At 41.1% G+C, this 12205-nt stretch overlaps 1 protein-coding gene across 4 annotated transcripts in view; it reads right to left on the bottom strand.

The window, feature by feature from the left end:
- GRM1 (glutamate metabotropic receptor 1) overlaps positions 1-12205 on the bottom strand; it is a 198411-nt gene that overhangs the window by 62414 nt on the left and 123792 nt on the right. For all 4 annotated transcript variants that reach the window (XM_074818696.1, XM_074818697.1, XM_074818698.1 and 1 more), the window contains exon 4: positions 9351-9586. In XM_074818696.1, coding sequence (XP_074674797.1) covers positions 9351-9586 — 236 coding nt within the window. The remainder of the gene's footprint in view (positions 1-9350; positions 9587-12205) is intronic.

Raw genomic sequence — 12205 nt, 5'->3', positions numbered from 1 at the left:
CTGTGTTATTTCATCTGGCTTACTTACTAATTCAGTGAAATACTTAGATCTAGGCTTGACCCAATTAGTTCTGATGCTTGACCTGCACAAACAATTGATTTCTAGGAACAAGTCGATTAATTTTAACTGTGTGCTTTTGTCTTCACCACACTTCTGACAGAAGTTCAAAGCACCTGTGACAGTCTGAGCAGTCAGGAGTGCCCCCGTTGCTCTCCAGGCACAGGAGACAGGAGCCCCAAAGAGGCACAAGGGAGCATGATTCATGTGTCCTGCTCCTTTGCAGCGCCATTAGTTTATTTGTGTAATGGAGAAGGCTGAATGTCAGAAGCCTGCCCAAGGATTGTTTTAATCCCAGAAGCAGAAACTTTGACTGTTAAAACCCACAATGGAAAATGTAGATGTAAATATTACATTCGGAAAACTTTTGTCATATCCTGCTGTAATATGTGTATGTTCTGCAAAGTGTCTTCTATGCGGTGTATAAAGGTATACGTATACTGCTTCTTTCCTTTATTTGACAATGCTCTAATTTTTTCATGGATCCCAAAAGAAGAAAAATATTTATTGTTATTGAATTTTGGTTGACAGCCTGGTTTAGAAGTATTTTTGGAAATACAAAATATTAGATAAAAGCAGCTGCTTTCTCTCAAACACAAAAATAAGAAGCTAGAAGCAAATGAACAAAAACCTGGCCATAGATAATGTCTTCTCTGAATAATTCATATGATTTGTCACAGATAAGCACATTATTAATCTTCCTCTTCTTTAAGCCTTAAAAGCTGTCTGTAACCTCGTCTGCAAAATAAAATGAGACTACAGCTCTCCTGTCTTACCTGCTGTTAAAAAGCCTTGACTAAAGAGTATAGCAACTAGAGTTCTTTCAGACAAGTTTTCCCTAACAGGCTTCATTCTAGGTGCCCATGAAATTGAGATCAGTTTTGATCACTAGTGTGGGATGAATCCTAGGATCTCCTGCCTCATACTGAGGACAAAGAGACTGACACAGGACTCAGCTCTTTCTCTACCACAGGGTTCTAAGTATATAATGGGAATCCAAACAGGGATTAGGGAGGGCGAGTCACAGGATACATAAGGCACAATACATCTCGAGGAAGCCATGACATGTCAATTGCTTGATTCCTTCTTCAAAACTTATGAATGTGTCTCCTATATACTGCACAGGTGATTTACAAGCAGTGACTGATCTGGTAGAGTGTGCGCTCAGGTTATTGTCTTATAATTAACTTTTCTGGTGTATTGTAGTGAAAGGAGGTCCTACTGTAGGTGCTTCTGCTGATGCAAAGCCTCATGGGACAGGTGCTCCATGGGGAAGCCTTGCAGATGTTGAGATTGAAGGAATGGTCTCAGAGAAGCACCTACGAGCACCTCTGACACAGCAGAATGAGCCCTAATAATGTCTGCTGGATCTAATTTGTCTAACTCACAATACAATCTGAAACACTCTGAAAACCACTGAGATCAGCTCTCACTAGAAATGCATTCACCCTTTCACTAAAGTGTAGAAAAAGACAAGTACACATCCTGGAGTGCTTTGTCCACTGACACGAGAAAATTAAGGCCCCGTGTTATCTCACATAAATTCATTAAATCTCAGATGGGTCTTTAGAAAAAAATCCTTCATTAAGAGAAGCTCTGAACTACATTACTGGTGGACCGGATGTAATCTGAAAGATTCATTAGCCAAGTACAAAACTGTCTAAGGATGGGAATAGGTCAGCCATCAGTCTTCTAGCTTCCTATCTGGTGCTGTAAGTGGTGCAATCAATGAGAACTTCACAGACAAATACAGGAAAACAAACATCACAACAGGCGTGAGTAGAGGCTCTGTAGATCTTCTAAAATGACATTATTATCCTATGTCAGAAAAAGCCCAACCTCACTAAAACTATATGGACTCTGTCTATATCTGGATGAGATAAAACCAGTTACATTTTAATGAGTGGGTGATAATGGTGGCGAACACTTAAGGGTGTTTTTCAGAGAAATCTTAACTAGAGGCAAAAAAGTCAAGCTGGCTCCAGAAGCACTTATTGAAATGATTTGATTTAGTAGCTTGGGTATAATGTCCAAAAGACATAACTACACTACTCCTGTACTTAAACTGATATGTTCATGTAACACTGCCCTGCTCTTTGTATGTGTTGTTGTGTGGGTCTCTGACATCTAAGACACCTCTGCACCACGCTCCACATCTCTTTCAAATTATGGCTATACCAAGCCAACTGAATGATTCAGGGTCTTTACAGTGAGAAAACAATCAATATTCACTGCAATTTTTGTCTCAAGAAGTATGACTCTGCATTATTCATACCGAAGCATAAAAGCCTTCTCTGGAATATTAGTCTTCCTCACAAGTTCTTTTCTGCTATCATTATATGTTTTGCCCATGATTTGACATGCTGTGAAGATTTATGTGGACATCCAGAGCTACTCAGGTGTGATGAAAGCTTATGTCCTCTTTCTGAGTGAGTCTGCTGATACAGAAAGAAGATGGGAAAAGATACAACTTATTAGGACCAAATTCGACACAAGAATATGGTGGCTGTACAGATCCTTGGCAGGAATGAAGGCAAGCAGTATCCTGGGTTGTATTGATAGCACAGCCAGTGACTGCAGCACGTGATTACCTCCCCACTACAACCACCCTTTACTTTGCACTCAGCAGGGTGCATCTAGAATACTGCATACAGTTTGTGAACCCCTAATACAGAAAGACATTGATAACCTGGAGCTCATTCAGCAGAGGGCCAACAAGGTGATCTGGAGCTGCAGTCCTTGCCCTTTGAGGACAGGCTGAAGGACTTGGGTTGTTCAGCCTGGAGAAGAAATGGCTGCAGGGGAACCTTACAACAGCCCCTCATATCTACGGGGTGGTTATTTAGAAGAGAGAGACAAGTTCTTCATGGGAGGATAAGCGACAATGGGCACAACTTGAAAGAAGAGAGGTTTAGACTGGATATGAGGCAAAACTTTCTCACATTCAAGCAGTGGAACAGGTTACCCAGAGATGCTGTGCCACCTTCATCCTTGGAGGTTTTCAAGGCCCCAGTGAATAAAGCCCTGAGCAACCTGGTCTGAACTCATAGCCTACACTGCTTTGAGCAGGAGTTGGAATACAGTCTCCCTGACCTACCTTCCAGACTGAGTGATTCTGTGATTCTGTGACTCTGGCTGCACTCAGACTGATTGTTTATAGTTCTCTTGGACCAAGACAGGAATTAGCAGATAAAGCAATCCTTATGGCATAACCAAGGTATGAGTAAGCATCCTACAAGTAACTTGGACTGTGACCTCCTTTGGAACAAAAAATCTACATTTCTTGTTCTTGTCCACCACAAATACGTTCACTGACAAATAATGCTTATCCTCAAAGATCAATTGAATCAATGAATGAATCACGAATTGCCCACTTTGTTCGACTTCACTCAGTTGAAAAATGTCTGTGCTGATTGCCTGCCAATGTATTTTGTTGTCCCAGCAGATGAACTGCTGTGAGCATAATATGATGTTTACATCAGTTCCATAATCAATTTTGTAACTGTCTCTTGTGGTGCAGAGGAGTACTCATCCCACCCGGTTTACATAAACTACAGCCGTTGTATTATTTGCCAGGAGGTGAATAAGACATTCTGTTAAAGAGCAGTTAGACCTCCGTACAAGTGTTTGCACTTCACTGAGTTCTACACCATTTCTGTGTGAGTGTGACTTGCATTTAATTCTGGCCTATGTGGGTTAACCAAGTTCAACAGAGAAATATTCGTAACTGTAGTTTTGTTGGGAGAAAAACACTTCCATTTGGGCTATTTCTATCAGATCAGAGAAGAGAAAAAATCCTACAGAACTGTTGGAAGGGTATATGAACTCTGTTGCCTGATATACACAGTCTATTACCTAATCTTGCTGTCAGCGTACAACCTCCGTACAATCTCCAAAAAGTGGAAAAGGCTTAGCTGTCTGATGAACTGAGACAAGTTGTGACTGTTGCTTGGGGCAGTGTCTGAGGTTGTGAGCTAAGGGAACTTAGTGTCAGGTCCATCCTGAGTTAGGTAGCTTCTTAGTATCTCAAATTCAGAAACAGCTTTTTTTCTGTTAGTGTTAAAACAGTCTGCTCTGTTCTGACTTTTCAGTTGAAGGGCATGAAGAATGGTGTGAAGTTCTGAACCACATGATGAGTCAGGGTCCATGCAGAGTTGCAGAACATGCTTTGTTTCCTAAAGGATGTGGCTACTATGTAGAAAACACTGAAAGTACCTTAGTGGCATAAACAGTGGTACAACTCTGTACTAGAAGTGGTTCTGGCCTGCTAGGTATCGAGAAAAAATACAGAAGAATGAACATAGACAAATATTTCTTTTCTATTGTGGTGAGTTGACCTTGGCTGGCTGGCAGGTGCCCACCAAGCCACTCTCTCATACCTCCTCCTCAGCAGGACAGGGGAGAGAAATTAAAATTAAAAACTCATGGGTCAAGATAAAGGCAGCTTAATAAAGAAAAGCAAAGGCCATGCATGGAAGTAAAGGATAAAAAAAAGATTTATTCTCTACCTCCATCAACAGGCGATGTCCAGCCACTTCTTGGGAAGTAGGGCCTCAGTATGTAGGAGCTGCTTTGGAAGACAAATGTCTTAAAAATGAATGCCCCCCCCCCCCCCCCCCCCCCCCCCGCCCCTTCTCAGCTTTTATTGCTGAGCATGACATCATATGGTAGGGAAACTTTGGTCGGTTTGGGTCAGCTGTCCTGGTTGTCTCCCCTCCCAGCCTCTTGCCCACTCCCAGAATACTGGCCTTTGAAGTGGGGGTTGGGAGGGGTAGAGAGACATACTCAGTGCTGTGCAAGCACCGCTCAGCACTGGCCAGAACACTGGTGTGTTATCAACACCTTTCTAGCTACAAATACAAAGCACAGCACTATGAGGGCTGCTATGGGGAAAGTTAAATCCATCCCAGCCAGATCAAATACATCCACGTATAAGAAAATTTCTAGACTTGAATCCTATTGTGTTGAAGAAGAATATCTCCTATAGCAGAGAGACAGAAAGAGGGAGACAAAGGAGGGGAGGGGGAGAAAGGTATTTCCTTATAAGAGGCATTTGGCTACAACATTAGCAAGGAATGAGTCAAAAATAGTTCCCACTCATTTGGCTGCCACTGAAGTGGGAAAAGTTGTTTCATTTTTGCAAGAAGGGATGATCTGAAAGAGCAGTCACTGCAAAATTCTCGATGATTGTCTTCTCTTCCCGAGAATATCTGCTACTTCCATATAGTCCTACTACATCCAGATAAGCTATTCTGAAAATATAGCCAGTTGTTAGGCATCCCACAGAGTAGAACGCACTTGGACTTGCTTTCTTCCAGCAGTACTTAGACCAGATAGACCTTTTGCCAAAAAACATGCATGTACATTCAGATCCCAGTGTAACATGAGAATTCCTGAAGGACATCAATCTTCTCAGGGACTGCTTAGTTTGAGGAGGAGAAGGCTAAGGGGAGACCTCATCACTCTCTACAACTACCTGAAAGGACACTGTAGAGAGGTTGGTGCTGGTCTGTTCTCACAAGTAATTAACAATAGAACAAGAGGGAATGGCTTTAAACTGCAACAGGGGAGGTTTAGACTGGACATTAGGAAAAAATTTTCCACAGAAAGAGTGGTCAGACAGTGGAATAGGCTGCCCAGGGAGGTGGTGGAGTCACCATCCCTGGATATGTTTAAGGGTCGTTTAGATGAGATGTTGGGGGATATGGTGTAGGGGAGAACTTTGTAGAGTAGGGCTGATGGTTGGACTCGATGATCCCAAGGGTCTTTTCCAACCTGAATGATTCTGTGATTCTGTGATTCTGTGACTGAATGAGGGAATTCAAGCAGCAATTTCTGTCATCAGAGAAGGGGGATTTCTAGGAACTGGCTTTCCCTTACTTCGTAGAGAGCCTGCAATCCCAAGATAGTGCTGACTCAACAGGGTGTGAGAAACTGCAAACGCAGCAGCTGTAATTGCTTGAGGAGAAGTCCTTGCGTATCCATGAATGCTAAAAATTGAACTTCACATTCCAGTGGCAATTCTGAATAAATCACTCAATAAAGTGTTTAGATTCTATATGAGCAAATTATACTGGGCAAACAGTAATTGAAGATTCTCAAGTACAAACTTTGTAATTAATCTCCTTTTCAAAATGGATAGGTCCAAGTATTCTGAATCTTTTTTAATAAGGTAGTCAAAGAACAACACTGCCTTTTCTTTTTTCGTTTCTGACTGCTCCTAGGCAACCCACTGCTGGGTAAATACAAATACACTATGCTCCCCTAAATATCACAAGTATTTTTGTCCTTGGTTTTCTTTTTCATTAGATAGCTTCCTGAGATGTTAATCCTCCAGACAAGGAAGATGAACTTGAGCAGTCTACTGCATTTGAATCAATTCTGTCTGTGAAAAAGTGTAGGTGTGCTTTGCTCTCAGTAAGTACTACTAGTGCACTTCTGAAATACAGAACAGATCAGGACCCAGAGATGGTCATAATACATGCTAATAATGTGCATGGATACCTGGGACCACAGAGGACTCAGCTTTTTCCATAATGCAGGACACTATGTACCTTGTTACAGGATTATTGATGGAATACTGTGAGGTAAGAGTGAAAGCTCTTAGATATAATGGAGTTAAGGCGTTTGATACCAGTATTGAATACTGATAATTTTCCTGGGGTGATGCAGTAGTAGCAGCAGTACTTGAATTTGTAGTACCACAAAGAAGTCAGAACTTCATCTAGTGGCACTTTTAATGGATTTCAAATATTAGCACTTATTATTTATTAAGCAGCATGGATTCTCTCCTTCAAATTTGTGCTTGAATATACTTTGTGAGGGAGGGAAGAGGCAATTCAGACTCCTTTTTCTACAGAGAGTTTGTGAAAAGACCTGTGTCCAAATCTGTGAGAGAAGTAAAGAAAGTTGGCACTGTCATACTAGATCTCCTTGGAGAGAAAGGCTCCATCAGCAAGCTTTGAAGCTGTTAGTGTTTGAAGTGACATTCTTAACCCTGCAGAAAGGTCAGATAAAGATATGTGTGCAGAAAACTCTGTTGATGCCAGACAATTACCAGTCAGATTTGTGAAGTTAAAGGAAAATAAATATGATATTTTACTGCCCCCAGACTCACTGGGGACATGTAGGTCTCTTGATTCTGTAGGTATGCCTTCATCAGGAATAGATACCTTGTGGTGCTTCCCTTTGGTGATTTATGAACTTCTTAGTTGTGTGTGATAAGCCTGAGGGTTATCAGTGGTTCACCACCAAATTTAAGAGCTGATTGCTTTTCAGCAAAGCCTGAAAAGTATCACACATTTTGAGACTTCATGCAAAAACTTAGAGATTTTTAGAGGAGGGAAAGGTGTTTGAGTGCCTGAATTGTGACTATTAACTGTCACACTCTACCAATGTAGACAAATGCTTTTGTGTTTCACTAGTATTGTCAGAACATAGCAGTTCCTGTCTCTGATACCTGACACCTTGAGAGGCACAAAAAACCAGGGTAGGCATGTAATGGTACCTCTGCAGCACCCTCTTCAATGTCCAGTGGCTTCAACCCTGGGATGTCCTGAGCCAGTTTGGGGTGGGGTTTTTTTTCCACAAAACAGCCCTTATTGGTTTTCTTCCATTAATTTGTTTAACTGCTTTTTGGGTCAAGTACAATTTCAGAATCTACAGCAGCTTCTGTCTGAAAACTCATCTACACATTCTGTGTAGACGTACCCATCTTGGCCCTTTTGAACTTGTCACCTGGTATTTTTGCCTTTGATGAAGCAGATGAAGACTGACTATACTGGTTCAGACTGAAGTTTTTAATTTCATAACCCAACAATGGCTGGATAACAAACTACCTGTGTTTACAACAGCTGCTGAGATTCCTCAGAAGCGAGACCTTTTTATAGAGTATCATCATGAAATTTATTTATGTGAATGGAATGAACAAAAAAAAAGCAATTTTAAGCTTCTTTTCTTAAGAAAAAAGTCGATGCATTTGCAGTGTGCATCCATCATTCAACCTCTCCTTTGTAATTTCTGCCCTTGTTGGCCTATATTAACTCCTTTGTCTGAGCTGAAGCAGTCTCAAAACCAATTAAATATATATACACCATAAATCAACGTTTTGGTAGAGTACAAAGTTAATGACTACTTTGAGGAAAAATATCAGTATAACCTCAACATTTATTTAGCCTGTCTGGTCTGCCATTAGCCCCTGAGCACCCAGACGGGCTAGTCTGTCTGCCAGTCAGCACATCAGGCCAATTTTGAGTCAGTGACAGTATTTCATGATATGTCTCAGCTGCTAATAAAAGAATTGGGGGAAACAAAAGGTAATGTGGAAGGTGCTGTTAAAAATTATTAGTGGTGGAGAAGGGAAGAACTAGGAACACTATGGGAATTCAGCTCAGGGAGCACATGAAGACCAACTGAGGTTACTGCTATGGGATAGAAGAGGTGGAGATGTAAAGAATAGGACAAAAATCCATGGGAAACCAGGCTTCATTAGTTTTGTTTCTAATGGAGGAACTTCCTTACTATCAGAGTATACTTTTTTGACTAGAAATTAAATATTTACAAACTACAAAGGAAATATTTGCAAAAATTATTCAACAAGTACTTTACAGAAAAGTGATAACCTCTCACTCCATTTACTAATAACTTTAATCTCACTGCAACATTTTAGTTTATTTTCTCAGATTATGCCATGGAAGAGAAAACTCTCTGTGCACAGATACACTTCTCTTGCTATGAGGTGAGAGTTACTTCTATCTGTAGGACAGCGTGTTTTTTATATGAGTGCTACATAATGGAAACAAACTATAAATGTTTTAATGGTTGAAGAAAAAAAAGAGTGAAGCAGATGAATGGCCAATTTTAAGACTCATCAATTTTCCTTAAAATTTGTTTTCTGCCATAATATTTTCTGCAAATTTCCTGATTCTTCAGCTGATCATAAAAGCTGACTTTGAGAAAAAAGGTTTAAATTTGTTCCTATTTTTGTTAAATTTAATGTTTACTTATTTTTTGCAAGCCATATTATAAATTTGGACACTCCTGTCAGCCTCAGTATAGCCCTAAAACTTGAAAAGGGAACAAGTCACTGTATAACAGAGCAGAATTAAATTGAGAGGAGGCTGTGCAACCAGCACCAGACATATATATATGTACAGATTTATATATATATACAGTTCGGGGTTGGCACTTTTTTCTGGTGATCTATACATTTTTTTAAAAAAAAAGAACAAAAAACCCAAAGACAAATTTTTGCCAGAGCACAGATTCAAACAGGAAAATAGTTGATAGGTTACCAGTGCAGTTCTTCTGGAAGTTGGGATTCTCTAGCGGGTGCCCTGGGATGCGGCATTGAAATCTGTGCTGCCAGAACTCAGGAAACCAGGGATTGCGGGTGTTGGTGTCCAGACGCAGCTTCAGATAGTAGTCATCAAATGACAAGACCTCTGGAGACTGCAGTTTGATAGTGATGCCTCCATTTGCTTCAGGTTCGTAACCTTCAATGACTTCATCTCTGTCTGCCCAACCATCACTGAAAAGAGGCAAAAACCCACTTATTACACAAAGACAGGAAGCTTGTTTTCAAAAAACAACCAGCCAAAGTCAGGCCAGCACCCTCAGAAGCAAGTGATTAAGGCAGGATATAAAGGTACGTCTAAAATTCGGGCAGAGAGGGAAAACAGAAAGCACAATGATGGAGCAGTCTGACTCATTTCATGCAGAATCCTCATTAACTCATCTGGAATTATGAGGATGTATTCTTGTTCCTCTGGAAAGGGTTTTTGGGCATAGCTTCTGGTGTGATGTCTTTATGACTGAAGAGATTTTGCCTTATTTAGGCTGTCCTGTAAGGGTTGGAAACTGAAAGAATTAGTATCTATGGAAAGGAAACTGAGCGAGGATCCTGGGTGTTTTGTGGAAGAGATCTCAGCATGCATGGATCTTACAGCTAGAAGAGTAACTAAAATCAAACATAAAATGAGAAATGCATTGTCTTGGAAGAGAATGGAATAAGAATACTTGATAAAGTAGACCAGACTAAAAAGAAAACCACATGCTATTCTTGCACCGCATGTGATTTGTGATAACATGCTTTATTTTCCTCATTATTTTTTTTTTTAACAAACAATGGCTTTCTATTTTACTTCTCTGTTTATTCATGTAAGGGATACTTTTAAGAACCTGAAGATAAAACTCTTTCTTGACATCATTCATGGAGAGTCTATTTTAACAGGTTTGAACAAAGTCCATTGGGCTTAACATCTAAATTTTAGTTTAGTTCTTTTAACAAGAAGTCCATTGATTTAGTGTCATTCTCCAGTTCTTATTAGGATTCCCCAAGAACAGTGCTATTACAGTCTAATTTAAGTGCAAATATAAGTGAGCCATTGCTCAATTTTAATATGCTGGGCATGTCATGAGAGAAATAGATTATTCTGACCTCTCAGATCTTGCTCTATCCACTCAGAATCAAATCAGTGGCACTGCTGCTGTGAAAAGCAGACAGATGAAGGAAAAAGGTGATTGACCACTGTAAGAGAAGTCTCTGTTTCACCCAGAAGAGGCTTGCATCCTGAACTCCAGACAGACTGAAAGAAGGTCCTGTTAGGAGCCTCTTACACACAGCCTTGAGAAGACCATTGAGGTGCAGCCCATACAAGCTGAGGGCACTTATGAGACACTCAGCATAGATGTACCTGGGACTCCACAATGGGAAATAGACAAGATTTGAAGTGGCAAGCTCTGTCATAGTCCTAGTCAAACAGTTGTAAAGTGACTATGCATTGGGCATGTGTGAGTCTTTGGTCCCCAGGCACCAGACTGAACAGCTGCATGGTTTAGCTGACATTCACATTAACTGCTGCATCTGTGATGTAGGCACCTGGAAAAAAAATGGCAGGTCTCCATGGAAATACAGGAAAACCCATGTACTGAAGGCTTTTCATACAGGACACACGACCTAAACCTCTATTACTGGAAGCTATTTAAGACATGGGATATCTGGCAGCCCCCTGACTGAGTGACAAACAGATTGCTTTCAACCTGGGCCCAGGGACTCACAAAGATATATTTTAAGATGACACTACATGGCACCTCCAAGCCAGGATTTCTTCATTTCCCCCTTTGCCAAGGCCTTGCAGTAGAACTGTCTAAAATTTCTGAGCTTACAAACCACCGACCAATATCTTCGTATAGCCAAGCAGCATGAGATACACATATATGCATGTTGCATCTCACATGTGACATAAGAGTGGAGAGCAGGGGAATGTGCAGGGAGCAGGTCACAGGAGGGAGACAGTGATGGCTGAAGAGTCCCGCTGTGGAGCATGGGTAGGCATGATGTGGTATTCCACAGTGACTCTCTCTGACAGGCTGAACCCGGCAGCATCTGCTGGGTCACTTCTTCCCACGGCCAGCCATGCAGGTTACCCAACTCCTGTCCTTGTGCCAATATATCCCAAATGATAACCACATGGCACAGCCTTGGCCTGACAGCTGCACTTGAATTGCCACAGGAGTGCACAGACTTCAAAAGCCTCAATAAGTCCCTGCCCCACCAGACAGCCTTGAGTTTTGGAGCGGGAAAGAAGCCACAGCTCATCCCCGCTGCATTCCCCAGTCCTTGCTTGTCCATATGCTGGGGGCAACTAGTAAAATGTACCATGCACCTGGACTGCCTCGCAACAGACCACGGTTTAGATAACCCTACAAAGTTAAAACCATGAGAACAAACTTTCTGGATTCCACATAATTCAAGCTGCAAATTAGCACCAGAGGAGAGAAACAGATAAAATATTTACTTCTTCTTATGTGGTGGAAAAAAAAAGGCAAGAGGTCACTCGTAAGCTTAAGTACTCGAGTCCTTAATTGCGTGATTACTTCATTATTTGTTACAATGTTTATGGCTTGCAAACTGTAGACTCAAGCAGAAACATTAGTGAGATGAAAAGATTAAGTAAAAGAGGCCTTTTTTTACAAGACTTTCTAGAAAGGAGGTAGTTTCTCTACTGCTTGGATTCCTACCAGGCAAACATTAGAGTGATTTATTTCCCCTCCCCTGTAAGTTTGGCTTGGAAAATTGTCACATTCACTCTGAAGGCAGAGCAATTCTGCAAAGGTAAGAGAAAGTGTATTTCAAGTTCTCTGAGGG

This window comes from Strix aluco, chromosome 3 (assembly GCF_031877795.1).
Source record: "Strix aluco isolate bStrAlu1 chromosome 3, bStrAlu1.hap1, whole genome shotgun sequence".
NCBI lineage: Eukaryota > Metazoa > Chordata > Aves > Strigiformes > Strigidae > Strix > Strix aluco.
Note: the sequence above shows the minus strand (reverse complement) of the source record. Positions and strands in the feature narration are given on the sequence as shown.